The following is a 20,929-nucleotide window of genomic DNA, read 5'->3' as shown; positions in this document are numbered from 1 at the left end:
TTACAATTATACCAGATGACAGTATTTATCTAAAAGAAACAATAAATAGATTGTTCTCTTGTATATTTAGGATGTTGGTTATTCTAAAACAATATATTATAAAATTTTTTTTTTTTTTGATGGGTAAAAATAATATGAGAACTTTTGATAAATTCTATAACAGTTTGACTTCAAGTATTAACTATTAAGCCACAAATCAAAATATTTATAAATTGAGTTAAAATTATAGTTGTTTGCCTGTGCGTTTTTTCCTTTATTCAGCTTGTCTGAGACGGGCTAAACGTTGTGTAAGCTCGTCTTGTTCTGTTGTAGTAGAAGATAGCGAACTAATACTTTGAGGATTGGTAGGAAGTTCTAATTTTAGTTCCAATCTAAAAAATAATCAATTTGGTAAAATATATTAATATGTTTATGTATAATTATGTTTGAGATAAATAACAATAATTTACCCAGCTTCATCAGCAACTTGCTGCAACAAATTTTCAACATCCCCTTGAGGCACAGCAGTAGTAGTACTTTGAGACATGGTATTATCCATATAAGAACTTTGTACATCTAAATCTTCAAATTGATTTTCAAATTTATCCATTAATGAAGAAATTTTTTCCAGATTCATAGACTTCATTGCTGCATCCATTGCTTTTACAACACCTCCCATACTCTGGGTTACCTACATATTTAAGTATTGATTAGAGGTCAACAAATTTAAAATTTGAAGTATAATTTTTTTGTTTTATTTTTGTATGAATATATTTAGCAAGTTATATTTGTTTATACTTTTATATATAAATTTAATAGTATAAAATAATTAAAAAGAGATACAAATTTATAAGGGCTATTATTTTACTTAAAGGATTCTCAAATTCAACTATATTATTTATTTTTATATACTTAATAATTTGATAGAAGCAATAAATATTTAATATGTAACCACAATTATACAATTTTTTCCTTATTTATAAATTAACAATTAACAAATACTTATTGGTAAGGTATAACATTAATTTAGATAAACATTCTTTTATTGTTTTTAAATATTACAGTTCAATATATTATTAGAATTAAAGTAAAACAATTAGGATTTATGATACTTGTGAATGTATCATTCATGACGTAGTATTTTATTAGTCATTATTCATTACAGACTGAGATGTAAACTACTTTATCTTTATTGGCCAAATAAATTGTATTAAATATGATTATAGGCCGTTAAATATTATATTTTAAAACACTTCAAAATATCAAATGAATTTAAGTCTTTAATAAATGAAATAAAATAATATACAATGATTAATAACATTGTACATTGACCTTTTTTGATAATAAATACTGTATAAAAATAAATAAGTCTATTGATGGATTATGAAAAATAAATTTCTAAAAATAAAGACATATAATATAATTAGAAATAATAGTGTTAAGATAGTTAGTGATTCTAATTAAACCAATTAGACTACTACTATATTACTAATTTATAAAAAAAAAAAATTCAAAGTAAAAATATAACTTTATAATAATACATAGATTACAATAAATAACATTACAAATAATAGCTTTAAATAGTTAAAGGATAATATTTTAAGAAAAAAATAGGATTAAAACTTAAAAAAGAAAGTTATATTGTATAATAAAATAGAAATTATTTATACCTAAAGTATAAGTTAAATATGACAAACCATTATAGGGAAAGTTGCACTTCCATCACATAAACTTTAATGTACTGCAGTAACCTTAAGTGGTTGAGGTAATTTAGTCCTCCAGGTTGGGAGTTAAGCGCAGAGCTAATAATATTGCCTTGTAAAAACTGTGTTGTCATGATTCACTATCACTAAATCAGAGATTGCGATGGCAAAAAAAAATTCTTAAAGGAAAAGTATTAAATGCCAAGAGTAGAAGAAAAAATAAAATTAAAATTAAAACATTAACAAAAAATCATGAGATATACAGAATTTATAAAGATAAATATTTTCAAGAATATCCAATGTATAATAATTTTAATTCTTAATCTATATTGAGTTTCAAACAATATATTATACAATATGTAGTCTTAAAAATTCACAATAATAAAAATGGTAAATAAACTTTGAAATATATTTAAAAGATAAGCCACATACTCATTATGTTAAATCCCTGTAATATTATAAATGTAAAAGTAACTTTGCCTGTCTGTTACGCTTTCACACCTAAATCACTGAACCAGTTTTGATTAAATTTGGTACAGAAATAGATTAAACCTTGAAGAAAGAAAAACATTATGCCACTTTATGTCACGAAAAAAGGCTTGAAGAGGTTAATAATTCATAGTTGCGTGTTGTACAATTACAATAGTCCTAATATGTAGCGATAATCGTACCCAAATCAAATGTTAAACCTTTATTAATGATATATTATTTATGTCATTTATTTTACTTTTAGTATTACGGTAGATAAATATAATTTTTCCCAAATATGTTATATTTTTAATAACTGACAGCGACGGGTCATTCAGCTAGTATTTACATATTTTAAGCTTACCTTTCTGGTGGTAAGAGCACCTTGAACTCTTGAAGCAACTGCATCTACTCTAGCACTCATACGTAAATAATTAAGTGATTGACTTTTCTGTCTTATAGCATTTTCAGCATGTATGCGAGCAACCTAAAAATAATAATTATACATTATTATATAAAAAAAATCATTTATATAAATTGAGACTTAACTTTAAACAGTTTAAACTATTTGTTAAATTTATGGATCCTATTGAATGGAACTATTATAGTATATTTCAAAAATATTATTCCAAAACCGTTTGTTTGATATTGTTGAAAAAATTTAAAGGAATTAAAATATAAAAATAAAATATTATATTTTTGTATACTTTATTTTTTGGGGGTTAAAGAGTTAACCCAGAGTCTAACAACTCTGCTATCCCAAACGACGTTGGGTAACTATAGTTAACTAGAGTTGAGTTTTCGAATGCATCCCTGATAAATGTGTAATAGTAACTACATTATAATTAAAAAATAAAAAGATTAATAAAATTGGTTTAATATTTATTTAGTTCGACCACAATTTAGGCAATTGCAAAAATCTAACTCAAAAAATGCAACTGATAAGACAAAAACAGTATAGCATGAATTTGATACCATAATTGGACCATCAGAGATCAAAAATGTAAACAAAATAAATTAATACTTGTAGCTGAGGAATATAATGAATTACGATTAATGTAAGAATATTACTTATTTAATAAATATCATTGCTCATTTTATTAGAAATGTTATTTGTTGACTATAAAAAAATTTCAAATGTATATTCCATACTCGAATTATTATACTTATTATACTATTTTTTTTTAATTTAAAATACAAAAATAATTCTTCTAAATTTTTAAGTTAAGATATTTTGAATTCGAATCCTATAGGTAGAATATTACATAAAGAATGAAAAGGAAGTTGATAGGTTATTTCTTACTTAAATAAAATTTAAATGTTAATATATTTTGTATAAAAAAAGAGTTGTCATATAGTATACCCAAATCAAACTACAAGAAAATCCAATATATTCTTTATATTTATTCACTTTATTTAACCTAAGGATTTAAATAATAACCAAATAATTGGTTTATTTGTTTTTTATTTCTGCTAGTTAAACATATTATTATTATATACACTTCAAAAATATACAATTGTATTAAATATAATAAATCATTTACCTCCATATTACCCTTTTGTATAGCTTTCTTTGTTTTTAATTTTTCAGCCTTTTCTTCCTTTTCACATTTCTTAGAATTTCTTTCTAATTCTTTAACTGCAAACTTCAAATTAAATAAATGATCTATGCAACTTTATAAGGAAAATTATATTTTATAAGCACATCTTCAATTTAATTAAACGTATGACAAGAGTAAACATATTATAATAATGACTAATAGGTATGAATTATAAATATTGATTATAAAAATTGTGTTTGAAGTTTTTAATTAAAATAACACATAATACATATACTATAAAGTATAAAGTAATAATCACAATAATTTTGTAATAAAAGGATACTTTCCATAGCTGCCATTTCAATGCCAAAAGAATGAATTATTTATTACAATCCAGATCACCAGAATGAATAAGAAATTAAGAAATATTGGATACTTATAATTTGTAAAACTGTGAAAAAGTGAAGAATACAAAAAAATTGAAAATATTAAAGAATAATAGTTTGAATGGAATATCTATAAACTAAAAAAAAAATAGACAATAGACATTAGTCACTAATCATTATTATAGTTAACAGATAACAATGAAAACAACTCAAAAACTAAATCCTCCCGAATCCTGATAAAGTGATAACATTCAATGACATCGTCCATTATCATATGCTTGTGCACAGAATAGATGCTCATTGGGTATGAATTTGTATCATGTACGATGATAACACTCAACCACAGTCTTAGAAGATCTTCTAAGACCATGCACTCAATGTAATGGGGGGCGTTTTGACCATGGCTAAATAGTTAAATAATAAATACCACGATTAAAGATATACTTTAATACTATACTGTATAATATCTTTAATTATGGTCTTAATTCTATGTAAAGAATTTTATAACAATTATTGTACAGCTTATATATTTAGCTATATACCTGTTTCGAAAAAAGTAAGGGAGGGAATCTACCCCCTCCCCATAAACATGTCAATATAGTAGCCTGTGCCCTTTAAGTTTCTACTGCCTACTTATAGTTATTTTACAAAATATTAATATTTTATAATTTTATTATTTATAAAAATAAAATCCCCGCCAAACTATATTAAAAAGCTAAAACTAAAAATAATAATCTGTTATTATAATTTTTAATATATTTATGTCATACTTTTAATGATAATATTGATAATTATAAAATAAAGTAAGAAAAGAATTAGAAAAAATAAATACCTACATGGTTATGAAATGTATGTTGTATGAATAATGAATTATATGTGTACTATTCGTTAATCGTTACAATTCATTTGTATGTCTGGAGGTGACAAGGTACAGCGTATAATAGGTATAAGATTGCACACGTACCTATGACGTGTCTACAAATATAATATAATAAATTGTTAATTGCGTATTAAAATGTCATTATTTCAAACAATTCAAACTGTAGCTCAGACTTTTAAATTTTTTTATAATATGCAATGATGTCAGATTACTTATTTACAATTTTAAACATGAACAATTATTCATTTTTACATTTAAATAATATTTTGTCCGAGAATTGAGACCAATACGAGACATTGGGTAAATAAAACATGAGCCTATGCTGTTATGTATCTATGAATATGCAAATGCTATACCTACTAAAGAATACAATACTTATATAGTACACGCAATGTACAAATTGTACAATATGTCAATATATGTATTGATGTATAAGTAAGTTCCTACATCCTACATTTTTCAATAACTATAAGAAAGTAATGTAACCCGCATTATGTGAAAGACGTTACTATATAGACATGTCTTCCTTCACGCCACAGTAATTTTATACCTTATATCTACTTCAATAAAATTGACTTGTTATTGTATTCACGTATAGATTTTAAATATATTTATATAAAAAAATAAACTATAAGGAAATAATTTGTTAGTGTGGTAACAAAAGTATTTAACAATATTAAAAAATTAATTGTAAAACATAGGAATATGAAAAATATAAAATATTTGCAAAGGTGCGTCTTCAGAAGCTTTTGTGAAGAAGCCGGAGGGGGTTGGAAAATCTATACTTATTTACTAGTAGAGAGCTGCTATTGAATTCATACATCGGATAATTATTTTTATTGTAAAAATATAACACATTTTAAAACAATTAACTAAATCAAAAGCTTTTATAATTAAAAAACTATTAATTTATCAACAGCTCTTTTAAATAGGTACTCAAAATATTTGAAATTGTATTAATATTTATTATTTCCTAAAAAGTCTTTGAATTTAAATATTATTAATGAAATACAATTATCTAGTTACCTGAGTTAAAATAATTACCCAAGTGCATTATAAAATAAATTTTTATTTTCTTCTTGTTCGATTAATTCAATGACTTTTTTTACGAATAAGAAAAAATTAGCTGAGTTCATTAAAACGATCCTCTACCATGGTTGTTCTAAGATAGATATTTAATCGTTGCAATTTCGAAAATGACCTTTTCTAAATAGTTATAATAATATGAATAGTTTCCACGTTTTATAGCAAATTGGATAGGTAGTCATTTTCATTACAATAATTCAGAAATCTAATAAATTGGATGTAATTTTAAACAAATTTAGTAGAGAAGTCCACCATAATCTAAGTTATGCAGTTCCTATTAAAATAGGAGAAAAATATGGTGATAATTATTGTGAATATTTTTATACCTACTAAATATGTAGTTATTTTCAAAAGTATTCAGAATATTTCCCCCTTTAATCAGAAACAAAAAATTAAAACTTTTCAACAATGTTTTATGTTTCAGTAAACAATCGCTTATCATATAGATATAAAATTACATAAATGTAATAAAATACTGTTTCAATAACACAATAATATGCAATACCTAAAATAAGCTTAAAATACAGACAGTGTTATCGAGAGCAGTGGCGGGTTAACCACTAGGCTCGTGAGGCTCGAGCTTAGGGCCGCAAATTTGTTATGTTATTATATATTTTTATTCTTAAAACAATGAACCAAAAAAATATATAAATATATATATTGAATCATTTTATTTTTCACTTATATTACCCGATTACCCATCACTCTTCGATGTTAACCTATTTAAACTACGACCCTTGGATCGTATTAAAAAAAAGGGGGGCTGTAAACACTAAGCGTGCCTTAGGGTGCCATGAAGGTTAATCCCCGCCATTGTATATAATATATATACATATATGTGGCATGTGTATAATATAATTATACAAACCAAGTATGATTTTTAAGTAAAAATTCTTAATAAAAGTGTTAAAGAAAATCTGTTTCATAAAAAATTAATTTACTATCATCCCAGATCCACGAGAGTGGCGTCTGTCCCCACCATGGATGTGCCAATACATAAAATGAGTACCTAAACAAACAATAGAAAATAAGATTATATATCTATATAATAACTTTATATAAATATAAAGTACTTATAACTTATAAAGTTATAAAAGATAATTCAAAAAATTCGTTTAGTGCGAAATTAGCCTGTACACCAGTGGCGGATCCAGACCAAGATAACAGGAGGGGGGGCGATTTTTAAAGGGCACACATTAATTTTGATAAAGTATTTATTTAGGCACATACACATGTTACTTTCCACAGTCTCGTACAGAACAAAAAAAATATCTTTTATAGTAGATAATAGTAATAAAAAAATATATAAGTATAATTACGTCAAAAACTAAAATCAGGGACTTAAACTATTTTTTTTGAGAGAACGGGGGGGGGCGATCGCCCCCTCTAGATCCGCCACTGCTGTACACTTCGACTTAAAAAGATTAATCTATAAATAAGCTAAAATACATTACCAACACTTCAACGATCGTCTTAACTCTAACAAGTCTAACAATGATCAATTAATACGGAATCAAGCAATTTCTTTCACTTCTGGGCACACGCCCAGAGATGCCTTAAACTATTCAAAAGAGCCTATAAAGACATACGAGACCTTAGGTCCGTAGTCCACATGTTAACAGTGGTCAAAACGAATCAACCACAATTTTTTTAGTTTACATGCAGATATTTAAAGGTTTGTCATTCTTTCCTTTTATAGAGTTGTTTATAGCATATACAATATACTGTATAAGTAGGTTAAGACGTATAATAAAAAAGAGATATAATCAAATAGAAACATATTAGATAACCATATTTTTTTAACATTTATATGTATAAAACAATTTATTAACTATGTTTTGATCAGACATACGATATTTACCCATTTAAAAAAATCCAAAATCAATAAAGTTTAAAAGTTATTAATAAATACATAAAAATATAATATTAACAAAGGATATAATAAATGCAATCTCAACACACATCACGCATTCACGTATGTATATATAATAATATATCATAGTATTTGATAAAAATGATAAGTCATCTATACAATAAAAAACATATATATTATAGGCATTGGCACAACTAAGGGGACTTAGGGGCTCGATAATTTTATGGTTATTATTTAGGATTAAATAATAATTTAAGCATAAAATAGCGAGGGTGTGAGACACATCCCCTAGCTATACGATATGATGTAGAGAATTTATTATTATAACAGAATTATTCAAAAGTAAATTGTATAAATATAAAATATCAAAGTTTATTTTGCTATGTACAATATATAATTTAATAAAAATATTTTTATCTAATAAATATTATGCGGGCATGTGGCATCAACCAGCGGCACTACGGCGGACACCATCCAATATTTTAATTTTATTTGGTGATTAAAAATGGACAAAAATACTTATTTAGTATTTTTAATATATACAAAAAAATTATTCGTATTTGTAGTTGTTACTATTGATATGAAAATAATCAAGACGATTCTCCTATTTTTTTGGAAAGCATGAAAGTAAGTAAATTAAATTAGGTATTTATTTGTAGGTCTGTAGCCCCCCCTAATATTTTAGACCTAGTTGCGCCAATGATTATAGGAATAATTTTATATAATTAATTATATAAATTGTAATAGTTATAACTTATACAGTTTTAATAACAATATTTATTAACCACGTTATTAATACCCATTGGCCATTATATAATATTATAATAATTGAGCTGAAAAATGTTATATCTTATTGAACTTATGTAATTATATATATTATTATAGGTAACCTTCCTCGGAATCAAGTTACCTGTGTATCATCGTAATATCGTATACGTACAATGAATAATGATATGTATAATATTTATCAGGGTCCCGAGATAATTGACTTAGTAGACAAAGGCTTCTACACTGGCAACCGCAATATTGACGTGCGACCATTGCGGAAACGAGTCGACGAACGACCGGAATTCGTCGCCCAACACCAAGTCCTTGTGTATCACCCAACTGTACGCCACGGTGACGTTGAGGGACGTTTCGCCGAAACCGCGATCGCATTCGTGTTCCAACCAAAAGCTCCACACACTCTGCGGGCCACCCGCCGCAGGACCCGCTCCCGACGAGTGCTTTATCACGTACACGTCGTTGCCCATCCAACTGGTGGCCGCTTCCGGTTCTCCCGCGAAACTCCACGACTTCAACCGCGTACCGGGATACGGGCTGACGTACACAGTCACCCTCTCGGGGCCGGTCACGTTGAACGCGATCCGTCGTCGTCGCTCGTCGCGTTCGAGTACGACCGCTCGAGTCGTGGCCGTGGACCGCTGCAACGCCGGCGGCGGACCGCCCGGCAGCCAGCCGGTGTGTGGCGCCAGCGAGCCGGTCACGGGTACGCCGCACATCAGTTCGCTGGCACAGTCGGTGCGAGTCGCGTCCGGCACGTAATCCGCGACCGTCCGCGGGCCCTGCCGGTCCCAGTTGACGATCAGATAACCCGAATCGTTGTACCGGACGCCGCCGCCGAAGTCGTAGAACGCGCGTCGCGTGTGTATCAGGTCGAAGCGCTGCTCGGCCACGGCGCTCGAGTACGGGAACCCGACCGGCCGGACGGCGACGATGGTCACGGCCATCACCAGTATCGCGGCCCCCAGACCGGCCAGCGCGGGACGCGGCCTGCCCACCAGCGCAACGGCCGGCGCCAGGTGGCCGACCGTGGCGTACGCGGACATGGCCATCAGCGCGCCGACCACGTAGTCGGGGTTGACGTTGGGCCGAGGCGTCCGGCGATCGGCACGAACAGCGACGCGAACATTTGCGTCAGGTACAGGACGAACGCGATGGGCACGACCAGCGACGCGGCGTATACCGCTATCCAGACGGCTGGCGCCCGGCCGGCGTTCAGTATGCCCAACGCGCAGCTGGCGGCCGCAGGACACAGCACCATGACGGCGAACAGGTAGCTGGACCGCAGACCGGCCATGGTGGCGACGAACAGCAGCGCCGTCCAGAAAAGTTGCACGCCGTTGAGCATCGTCACGGTCCATTCGGTATCGGTCCTGGACCGGGTTTTCGGGTAGTAAGCCGCCACGGTCAGTATGGACCACGTCGCGGTGCCGAAGTACACCAGCAGGTTTGTCCGGTTGCTGTACCAGCTCATCGAACACCCGAGCCGGTCCATCGCGAACGCCACCAGCAGACACGACAGCACGGCCGCCACGATCGTGCAACCCGGACTCACGATGGCCGTCAACAGGTGCAAGCTGTACTCGCGGCGGTTCATGCCGACCGTCGTGAATCTGAGCGACAGGAAGATCGAGAAGAACGACGACAACACGATAATGAAGTTGCCGAACGCCCCCGACAGTTCCGTATAGGAAACCATGTACACGCCGAACACGTCGAAGAACACGTACTTGGATTTGGTGCTGTTTGTCGCGTTGTGCGTTGACATGGCTTTGGCGAGCGCGAACAAGTTTTCGCCCGTGTTCTGTAGCACGGACGGACCGATTTGATTCAAGTCGTCGTGTTTCGTGTGATAAACATACCCGTTTTTGTAATGCGCCAGATCAAGACCAGACATGTTCCCGAAATCTCTGAATATCCTAAAATCTGTGTCCGACGGTATTACACCCGATTGAAATAGTTCTTCGCCAATTACTTGCCCGTATGGATGGGGAACGGTGCGAGCGTATAAATCTACTAAATACGAATCCGACTTTGTGGTTTGAAACAATATTTCTCGGCCACCTGCTCCACAGCTGTCGAGATTTATTATGTATTTTGCGTTTTTAGACCACGGGTGTTGAGTGACGAAACCGTGGGAAGCTTGGAGCATTATTTCTTCGCCACCGTTAAATAAAAAAATTATTGGTCTCCTCAGATGTGGGGTTTTCGATAAAATTCGTAAAAGTTCTACCATTACAGCACAGTTCACACCATTGTCACTTACACCAGGCCCTGCAGGAACTGTATCATAATGACAATTTAACAAAATGGCATCATTTATACCTTGTTTAGGATCTATTTTAATAACAATATTTTGCAAGTCTTCATAACTTAATAAATACTTCCAATTTTTCATATTTATGATAAACGAACCACTTACTTTTTGATTGTACATTTCAATATCATTCACGTTGCCTACTGCGTTTATAATATCATTAATTTCAGTTTTTAAAAGATTAAAAGCTAATTTTTCATTTTCATTACTACCGACAGGTCTTGGACCTAAATTAGCTAGTTTGATTAATGTGGACATTGCACGCTCAGCAACAAAATCATTATTGGTTGAATTTGTTTGGATAGGGTGTGGTAATTTGTTGTCCATATAATACACAAACACATTTAAAATTATCAATACAGTTACTGATACTAAGAGAGTCGGTACAGCTGATAGACATTTTTGATTTCTGGTAGCTTCATCTTTAGTATCACTGGATTTTTGATCGATTTGGAATGTTTCCATTTGTTGATTGTTGTCGGACCTATTACCTCGATGACGCAGCTCCATTCAATTTTATCCTGTGCAAAATACATAACGCTAGAATCCCCTATCATTAAATATATTTTTTGGTTAGTAAGAATGTCTCAAATGACCTCTTGTTTGTGTTTTTGTAAGTAATAAGGTAGTAAAATTATTAATAATAAATAAGCAGCGGCATGAACCAATATGAAATAATCGCTTTAGTAACTATATCAGTTAAACAAAAAAATTAATTAATCTAGTGTTTAACAATAAACATAGAGCAAATTTTCTTTTGCTTAGATGTTAGATTTACTATGGTGATTTTAACTTCCTATACATCTCCCAAATTTTGGTTTATTAATTATAAAAGGTAATGTATTTATTTTTTTTAATAAAAATATTCTATGCACTATATGTTTATCAATCAATAGCTACAGATCTTTCATAAGGAGGTATTTGATTTTACTAATAATAAGTTTAATATTAAAGGTTAGGTTAGGTTATTTTGCAGATAAAAGTCATACATTAAAATATTGGATTAAGTAACTGACAAAAGTATTAGCAAAATTTCATACCGGCTCATTTTGTAAAGTTAGTATCTATTTCATATATATTTTTTTATTTTTTTTTTATAATGGGCTAGAGTGAAATGTACACCTAATCTCATTGAGTAGTAATAATTATATCTTGTATTAGAGTTATTTGGAATATAATAAAATGCATAAATATATTTTAATACATAATCATACACGTGTATTAACAGTTAAAATAATTAATTTACAATTTTTAAATTCTGTCTTATAATTCTTAAAATAAAGTTTTTTTAAATAAGAAAATACTTTGTAAATTATACTTAAAAATTAAAATTAATAATAAATATAAAAAAGCAATAACAATTAAGAACACATTAGAATTGTTTACAAATGGTATTCACTCAGCTATAACTAAGGTATTTTTATGATATATAAAATAAGAGTATAACAATTTATATGAAACAATACATCACATTTTGCAATTTAACAAAATCACAGTTCATTTTGATTTTATAGAATACTAATCAAATATAAAAATATATAGTAAATTAAGTAGTTATATAAACATTATAATATAGATGTAAAGAGTGCTCAAGATTAATTTAATTTATTTACAAAATAAAATTGTGAATAACTTAGAATTAATATTAACTTTATTTACTATGACACAAATCTACTTATAATGGTTCATTTTTAATTACTATAAAATAACAATAAAATAATACTCAATTATTATAATTCTAAAAATGAAGGTTTTTTTCTATGTCGTCTACCAGGTTCAAGTAAATATGTAATATCAATTTTTTCTTCATCTGGTAAATTTGATAGCAATTTTGTTAAAAGTGTATCCAATCTTTGTTTTTTGATTGAAAATTGAGCTTTGGATAACTTTTTGGAAGTTTGAATAGTTTCTGTATGTCGAGGTCGAGGGGTCGTAGAACTATTGGTCACTTTTACCATAAGTCCATGAGGTGCAAATGTTCTTGCTAATTTTAGTTTTTTATCGTACTTTTCAAAAGCATAACTCTTGGTACAAATTGGAGGATTTTTTGATTTATTCATTTTAGCAAACATTCGTGCACATTTATCTACTCTGTACTCACATATATATAGATGTTTATGTTCAGAGCCAATTGGGTAACCTTTGCTATATGTAGAAGGATCAAGAACCCAACATCTACCCATAATAAGATCTAATGAAATTTTTTCGTAGATAGGGACTCTGACAACTTCATTAGGGTAAAATTTCCGAGTCGGTTCATGGTATGTTTCATGTGGTCGAAGATAGTGATGTCCAAAAGAAAAACGCTCACCATTTTCATTTTTCCACAATCGCTCTACTCTAAATATATCACAATCTGAATATTTAAAATTTTTTATAGTTTTATAAGAATGTGATTTACCACTTTCAGGATTTGTAATATCTCTAAGTACATAAACAGTATCATTTACTCGAATTTGTAAATCTTCTCTAATTAATGTTAAATAATGAACTTCTGAAGGTTCAGCATAGCTTGGTGGTGTTGGTAGTTGTATTTCATAGTCTACTTCTCGGCGATCACAACGTTCACATAAGTAATATTCTACTTTTCCAGGATCAGCTTTAATACAATCACAGTGTTGCCATACCAAACAACGTTCACATTGAATCATCAAACCTTCTTCTTCGTGTAAACCACAAATACATCGCACTACATCATCTTGATCACCACCAGGATTATTTTTCTCAGCTATAAAAGCTTCTGGAATAGGTTTTTCTAAAATGCTTTCAATTTTTGGTACAAATTCTATTTTAGCTAGATTATAAATCTTACGTAAACGAGTGGATATTACACCTAAATCTGAAGTTCGCCCATAATACTTCACATTATTTGTAAGTAATTTTAAAATATCCGAATCAAATCCAATTACAGTATCATAAACACCTACTTCAATATTATTAGCAATAGTTGTCAAATCAATAGGTTCCGATACTTTTTGATAATAATTTGGAACTCTACGTTTAGATGGTAATGTTATAAATGGTGTAGCTAGTATTTCACCAGTTTCTTCTTTAGCATTACATATTATGTCAAAAAGTTGTTTAAATATTGTGGCTAACTTAGCCTTTTTTTCCATTTCAGGATCATTTTGAGCAGTTGCTAGTCTTCTAGTTCGTACTGAACAGCTATTAGTTAGGGCATTCATTTGCGCTCTAAATACTTCAGGTTGTTTTGGTTTATTATCTTTACCTCTTCGTTTTTTCCTTATTTTTTCTATTTTCATAAGGTTTCTATATAAACATATTTTATGTAGAAATATTAGTTCTTTATCCTCTCTACTGATTACAATAGGTGCATTTGATACTAATTTTTGTTGTATACTAACAATAGATAAAGATTTTTTTGGTGAAGTATTAGTATTAGGAGCCGCTTTTCTTGAACGATTTCTATTAGTTGGTAAATGTTTTGCAACACTGGGAGATCTTATAGTAATTCTTTGAGTTTTTCCTCCAATAACACCTCTACATTTTTGAGACTTACATTTGCATAATTGACCTTCATCTGGATTAAATAAAGAAAAATTGTAATCATAGCATAGTTCTTCGTCTTTTTGTATTTTACGAAGAGCAAACAATGCCATTCTAAATAATCCATTCACACTCCATTTCTGCATTTCACAATTAGGTTCACAAGAATGATTTACAAATCTGGCTTCACCACCCATTCTATGGCCATCGATAACTGATCCTCCATCTAGTTTTAAGCAATAATGGTGCACATCATTTTTATAAATAGATGTCATTCGATCTTTAAATGTTTGTTCACTTACTACTTCACCGACATACTCTAATAATAATTCACCACTTTTTACCTCTTCAGTAGTTTTGATTCCCCAACCTTTTTCTTCAGTCATGAATTTAACTAAGCCAGGAGCCCATTGTTGCGTTTGTAGTCGTTGATTAGAACATTTTTCTTTACACGGACAAAGTTCAGGCGAACATTCAGCAAATATCATTCTATTTATACAATCATCTGTACAACCTTTACCTTCAGTTGGTACTACACAATTACATGCTTGTGCTTCATAAGTACAAATTGGTTTAAAATCATAATAAACATTTGTCTTTAATTTTCTATAGTTCCAAGACTGTATTGAATGCTTTTTATCGGGCTTCTTTTTCTGAGATTTTACTTCAATAGTGTCCGTTTTAGTTTTCTTAGGTAAACTTACAGTAGATGCATCACTATCCTCTTTTTCATCTTTCTTTTTATCTTTTAACCTATTAAGAACAACAGCACGGATACTTCTCCTTTCTGGAGTAATTTCAATTCGTTCACTTTTGGGCCGTGGATCAATACTTTTATGTTTAATAGATATATCGTCAGATACCATAAGGTCTATACGTTTCTTCTTCTTTTTTTTTACAGGAAATCCAGTTCGGTTTATACATTTTTTTCTTTTCTTTAACTTTCCTAATGGATTTTCTTTTTCGGGTTTAATTAATTTCACTTTTTTTACATTATTTTCATCAACTTTCTTTTTTAGTTGTAAGCTTGGCATTTCAACAGTTGGTACAAATACTCCAGCCGGAGGTTTTCTTGGCTTAGGTTCATCTTTTTTTTCACTATCTTTTGCCTTAACTTCTGGTATTGCAGAATTACTTCGTAAACCTGACTTTTTCTTCACTTCAGATTTTACTTTAACTGTTTTAATTTGTTTATCAGATTCACTTCCAGAATTTTCATCCCTAGACACATCTTCAACATATGTAACACCAGCACCAGTTGATGATGTTATATGATAATGTCGCTTTTTAAGTGGTAGTCGTTGATCGTTAGTAGTTTCAGAATCTCTTGAAGTATCTGGAGATCCCTTTTTTCTTTTTTTATCAATATCATTATCACTGTAACTTGTTTTATCAATTTTTCTTTTTTTACCAGATCTGTCTCTTTGTTTTGATTTCAATGAGCTAGATTTACCTCTAATAGTCTCTGCAATTTTAGATATATTTAAACACTGAATAAACAAAGTAACCAGATTATCCATTTCAGCAATAAATTTAGGATTTAATGCTTTCTTACGCTTTTTTTTCTTTTTTTTACTCTTTTTCTTCTTTTTATGAACTTTAATTTGTTTAGGAGGATCATAATCTAAACTCTTTGTAGTTGGACTGTTTGGTTCTAAAAGTGGAGGCATTTTCTTTGGACGACCAGGTCCACGCTTAAAATTGGCTGACAATTTGGGCAAAACATTTTGTGTGTTTGTATTTTTTTTATCACTTTTTGTCACAATTGCCCCTTTTGGTCTTCCTCTGCCTCTTTTAATAACATTTTCCTTTTGTTTGATAACTGCTTTGTTTTCTAACGAACGTGAATTAGTTTTGCAATTAGGTTTCTGTACCACATTTTCTGTTTTCTCCACAAAGTCTTTTAGCAATTTTGATGAATAACCTGGTTTTTTATTTTCATCTTCAGAAGAATTATTTAAACGTATAATTGCATCATTCACAACACAATCTTTGATTTCTATTTCACTTGAGTCACTACTATCACTTAAATTTTTTGGTTGAACATCATCAAATCCAGTTGAAAAACTTTGATTTTGAACATCAGATAAAATTTCAGCTAAATCTTCTTGATTAATGACTTGTAAATGTTCAGGTTCTAAGGTTTCAAGTTTGTCCAGTTCTGAACTTGAAGAAAATGTTTTTTTTGGTTCTTCTTGCCAAAATTCTTTTTTTTTTGATCCGTCACTAGAAGTACCGTCATAAATTGGTTGCTTCACAAAATGTGCTGATTTAGAAGAAGAGCTAGATTCATCACTAGAACTTGAACTTGAATGTGAATGTGATTCTACTGAATCTTTTATTCTTTTTTGTTTGTCTAATCCTTTTCTCTTTGACCAAGGTAGATATGACGAAAATGAAGTATCTGATGAATCGTCAATGTTATCATCATCAACAGAAGAGTAACCAAATTTTTTAGTGCAATATTTTTCTTTTTCAGATTCAGTTTCAGATTCTGATTCCGATTCAGAGAAATCAACCACTTGGTTAGTTATAGTATTATGAGATGTTTGAATAGGATCTTTAATAGCATCCATGTCAACTGTGGAAGGCAAGTCTTCTAAATCAGAATCATGTGCTGGTTGATGAATAACAGCACTCCACGCAGAACTGCTTAGAAGATCACCACAGACTTTACTAACAGATTCGTTACTTTGCCCGGAACTATTCATTGTAGTTGTATTGTTTGTTAAAATCATAATAAAGACATATTTTACACTTAAATCTAATGAGAATTTGTTTTTAAGTGCACATTTTCCAACATATTCATGTTATTAAACAATATAAACAAATTATGGACCAAATTATATGACAATGATGAGATTTTTGTTATGATTAATGTGATGAACTTACTGCTTCAGCGCTTAATGAAAATAATAACAGTTCACCAATTCAACTTCAGTAAAATCTGAAAAATATATTAAAAAGTTTCAATAAGTATAAAACTTTATGAAAATATTATACTAGAAATAAGTGAATTTTAGTTTAAAATTGTACCAATACAAAATTATAATATATAAAAATGTAACATTACTTTGGCCAAGTGCTGTAACTATAATTTTCCATTGCAGGTATTAGGCGATCAGTTCCAACAGTGGTATAACTAGAATATTTTTTTTTTCTTGGCAGGGGAGAAGAAATAATTATATGTTTACCTAGCACATATGGAAATGATGTGAAAAACTCTCATTCCTCTAATTATTTAGCAATAATATATATATATATATATACACACACACACTATACCTACAGTTGTTATTAACGTTTTTTAGTATAATTGTAAAACTAGTGTAAAGTTAGTACTATTCATATTATAAATGTGTGCAACTTTAATAATTGTACTTATACATTATAAATATTTTAATAGCTAGTTAGTAATAGCATATAAGTATATAACACACACACAAGAAAAATAACATACAAGCACAATTATTATAAAAATTAAATGTCTTAATACACAATAAATTTAAGTTTGAAACAGGGGAAAAACAATACTTTTTAATGATTACATCTATGGGTATAAAGTAAGGTACTACGAGTATAAACCCAAATCTGTTTTTGTGTACTATATTCCAGGAACCACAAATATAACAGATTATTATTAAAGATTTGTTTACGCTTTTGAAAGGTAATTTTTTAATAAAGCAAATATATATTATTTTTTTGTTATATTTTTAACTAATATCGTTTTTAATGTTGTGCATTAAATAAGTTTCAGAAACATGAACAGTTGTAGAGATTCAGTACCTATGTTCTATAAAAATATACATTGATAACGTCTTAAGAAGGTATGTATAGCTAACATAAAATGTAACCATTATACATTTTAAGTATAATATACTGTAAGCTAATACTGTATGCACATATGAATTTGTATAACAAACACGAAAAACCGATTATCACTCATCATACCTATTATATAAATTAATTCTATAGGAATTTAAGATGTTGTAATTTATTGGGTATTTGAGCAAATATATTTTACTGGTTAAATACAGTTTAGTTGTATATTGCTTAGTGTATAAAATCGTTTTTGGATATACGTATCCGTATAATAATTTAGTTATGAAAATATAAATTATAAAGCGTATTGCGTTTACACAGAAGTACAAGACGAACAGACATCAGTCATAAATATCACTATTGAGTGTTACTTACCTTTAGACCAAAATATATTCGTTATGGAATCGTTTTCATTGGAATGACTTCCCAGTTTCCATTTTCTCTCCAACTGACAGAAATATATGGTAGAAATAGAATTTAGAATTTATCAATTTTTTCTTCGATGATAAATTTGTCATTTGTTTGGTTATCCGTGTATTATTATTATTATTATTATTATTCACGATTCCGTTATCAGTATCACATGGAAATGGCGAAACGCGTCTCTATATGTTTAAACAGCGGGTAATTAGTCATTAGAAGTCGTTGAATCTTGTCTCATTTAAATTGGTCGACAATCATGTTTTTAGACCACGGCTGTCGGGGCTTAGATCGTTTGAATGATTGTAAAATTTACACGAAACAAACGATCGATAACCAATTTAATTTTGTAACTCTCAAACGAATTAGATTAATATATTTTTATTTAACTATATAAAATTAATTTATGCATATGTTTGTTTACGGTACATTTCATGTCAAATAATGCTCTTATCATTATTAACGTTTATTATCAATATATTACGTTGTTGTCGAGTGTTTAGACCATGAACATTAGAAAGATTCTCTAATGACCATGGTTTAGACCTACATAGTTTAAAATTGTTGTCGTTGACCAACTGGTATTTTACTATTTTAGTACCGTCATGGGCTGTGGCGTTGAACTACTTATATAAGCCCTCAGCACGAAGTTTAAAACATAATTATATTTCCTCATATCATCATCATTACTCATTAGTCATTTATCTTGTATTGCTGACCGCTGTACATTACTACAGACTGGTGATTAAATCGTCCATACTTCATGATTTTCTTCTAAAACAGCATTTGATTAATATGTAAAAACATCGGGACCCTAGTAATAACTGTTATAATATGTAAAAAGCAGGATTCATTTTTAGGATATTTTCTAACTGCTCAAATATAGTAATTTGAAAAGGCTTTGCATCTGACATTATCTTAAATATATATTCTTATTTAAACTAAAAAAAAAAATAAGAATACAATACTACAAACATTTTAATGTAAATGGTTTAAAATATATACCTAACTGTTGTAAATTATACACCAATTTATGAGCATGGATTCAATATAAACGGGGTTAGTTATATCCACTTATAAACTATAGTTTATACTTGATAAAATATTGAAAACAAATAAATAATAATACATTTACTTGTATGATTGATGACAAAACAAAAATACATCTTTCTTGACTTTTTGTTATAGTTTTCTTTCTTATGGTAATTATTATTTAAAAAATTAAGGAGTTACCAAAGATATATCTTTAAGCATTTAAGTCCTATATCATTTTTAATCTCTATTAACTCAACACTATTGCCTTTATTAAAATATTAATTATACATGTTAGTTGATGATATAACCCTAGTTAATGAGTGATATCAAACATAATTGGGATAAATTAAATTAAACTGTCAAAGTTGACTACAATATATCTGAGAGGATGGGAAAAAAATTGATTAAAGATCATAGCTATTGTATATAACATAATAATACATAAATGTGATGCTTATGACCGATTGCAATTATAAATCGATTAAAATAGTATTTTCATTCAAATATTTAGAAATCAGGAAAATACATAACACAGATTTATATAACATTAACATTTAACAAGTTCAAGAAGTTATCATAATTACAAAATAAGAATAATATTTAATTGTTTGAAAAATAATTATGTTTAAGTTCTAACAAAACGTTTATACAAAATTAATTTCTCAATTTCAATGGTTTATGATAGAAATATAAACTGTGTAAACAAATCAATCAGCAAAATAATTAATGATTTTAATGAGAATGTATGTGTATCAAATCAAATTATAAAATTTCAGAGGTATGTAAACATATTTCCAAGTTAATTATAACATTGAAGTTAATTTAAAATAATTTATAATTTAAATATAATTCAACAATATAAATTGTATATGCTCAATTGGTGTATATATTGTCTTTTATTAATATAATTTACTCTAAGTAGTCTAAGTTAATGTTATTGTTTATTAAATTATGCTGAAATAAATAAATATAAATATAAAATACAAGAACATATTTATATCAAGTCACAATTTATTGCATTATAATATGTTGAATAAACTTCTAATTTTTTTTATTAACTTCAGTGTTAGTTTTTTTAGTAGGCACCTATATAACTTAAAAAAAACTTAATGCAACAGCATTTAATTTA

The 20,929-nt window shown here is 29.6% G+C and overlaps 3 protein-coding genes across 3 annotated transcripts; all 3 read right to left on the bottom strand.

The window, feature by feature from the left end:
• Positions 1-251: 251 nt before the first annotated feature.
• LOC113554680 (charged multivesicular body protein 1b) lies at positions 252-13,349 on the bottom strand. Its single transcript, XM_026958631.1, has 6 exons — positions 13,346-13,349; positions 4,035-4,090; positions 3,695-3,816; positions 2,515-2,637; positions 450-670; positions 252-371 (listed from the first exon to the last, which is right to left on the bottom strand). The coding sequence occupies exons 2-6, from the start codon at positions 4,048-4,050 to the stop codon at positions 254-256; spliced, it is 600 nt and encodes a 199-aa protein (XP_026814432.1). The 5' UTR covers positions 4,051-4,090; positions 13,346-13,349; the 3' UTR covers positions 252-253.
• LOC113551096 (endoplasmic reticulum metallopeptidase 1-like) lies at positions 7,911-11,526 on the bottom strand. The gene is made up of 3 exons (XM_026953131.1): positions 11,229-11,526; positions 10,396-11,036; positions 7,911-10,312 (listed from the first exon to the last, which is right to left on the bottom strand). The coding sequence occupies exons 1-3, from the start codon at positions 11,524-11,526 to the stop codon at positions 8,906-8,908; spliced, it is 2,346 nt and encodes a 781-aa protein (XP_026808932.1). The 3' UTR covers positions 7,911-8,905.
• LOC113554679 (histone-lysine N-methyltransferase ASH1L) lies at positions 12,611-19,184 on the bottom strand. The gene is made up of 2 exons (XM_026958630.1): positions 18,721-19,184; positions 12,611-17,470 (listed from the first exon to the last, which is right to left on the bottom strand). The coding sequence occupies exon 2, from the start codon at positions 17,259-17,261 to the stop codon at positions 12,747-12,749; it is 4,515 nt and encodes a 1,504-aa protein (XP_026814431.1). The 5' UTR covers positions 17,262-17,470; positions 18,721-19,184; the 3' UTR covers positions 12,611-12,746.
• Between the last annotated feature and the right edge of the window lie 1,745 nt (positions 19,185-20,929).

Source organism: Rhopalosiphum maidis, chromosome 2, assembly GCF_003676215.2.
Source record: "Rhopalosiphum maidis isolate BTI-1 chromosome 2, ASM367621v3, whole genome shotgun sequence".
In the NCBI taxonomy this organism is placed as follows: Eukaryota; Metazoa; Arthropoda; class Insecta; order Hemiptera; family Aphididae; genus Rhopalosiphum; species Rhopalosiphum maidis.
This window is presented reverse-complemented; position numbering and strand designations above follow the sequence as displayed.

What these genes read in the sequence shown, in the direction of transcription:
- LOC113554679 (XM_026958630.1), bottom strand. Translation starts at nt 17,261, where the DNA reads ATGATTTTAACAAACAATACAACTACAATGAATAGTTCCGGGCAAAGT.
- LOC113551096 (XM_026953131.1), bottom strand. Translation starts at nt 11,526, where the DNA reads ATGGAGCTGCGTCATCGAGGTAATAGGTCCGACAACAATCAACAAATG. An exon ending in TTTAGGTCCAAGACCTGTCG is followed by an intron (nt 11,037 to 11,228) that starts GTAGTAATGAAA and finishes TTATTAAAATAG; the next exon opens with ATCCTAAACAAGGTATAAAT. An exon ending in ACGTGTTCGGCGTGTACATG is followed by an intron (nt 10,313 to 10,395) that starts GTTTCCTATACG and finishes CCTGTCGCTCAG; the next exon opens with ATTCACGACGGTCGGCATGA.
- LOC113554680 (XM_026958631.1), bottom strand. An exon ending in TACAAAAGGGTAATATGGAG is followed by an intron (nt 2,638 to 3,694) that starts GTAAATGATTTA and finishes TATTATTTTTAG; the next exon opens with GTTGCTCGCATACATGCTGA. An exon ending in CAAGTTGCTGATGAAGCTGG is followed by an intron (nt 372 to 449) that starts GTAAATTATTGT and finishes ATTATTTTTTAG; the next exon opens with ATTGGAACTAAAATTAGAAC.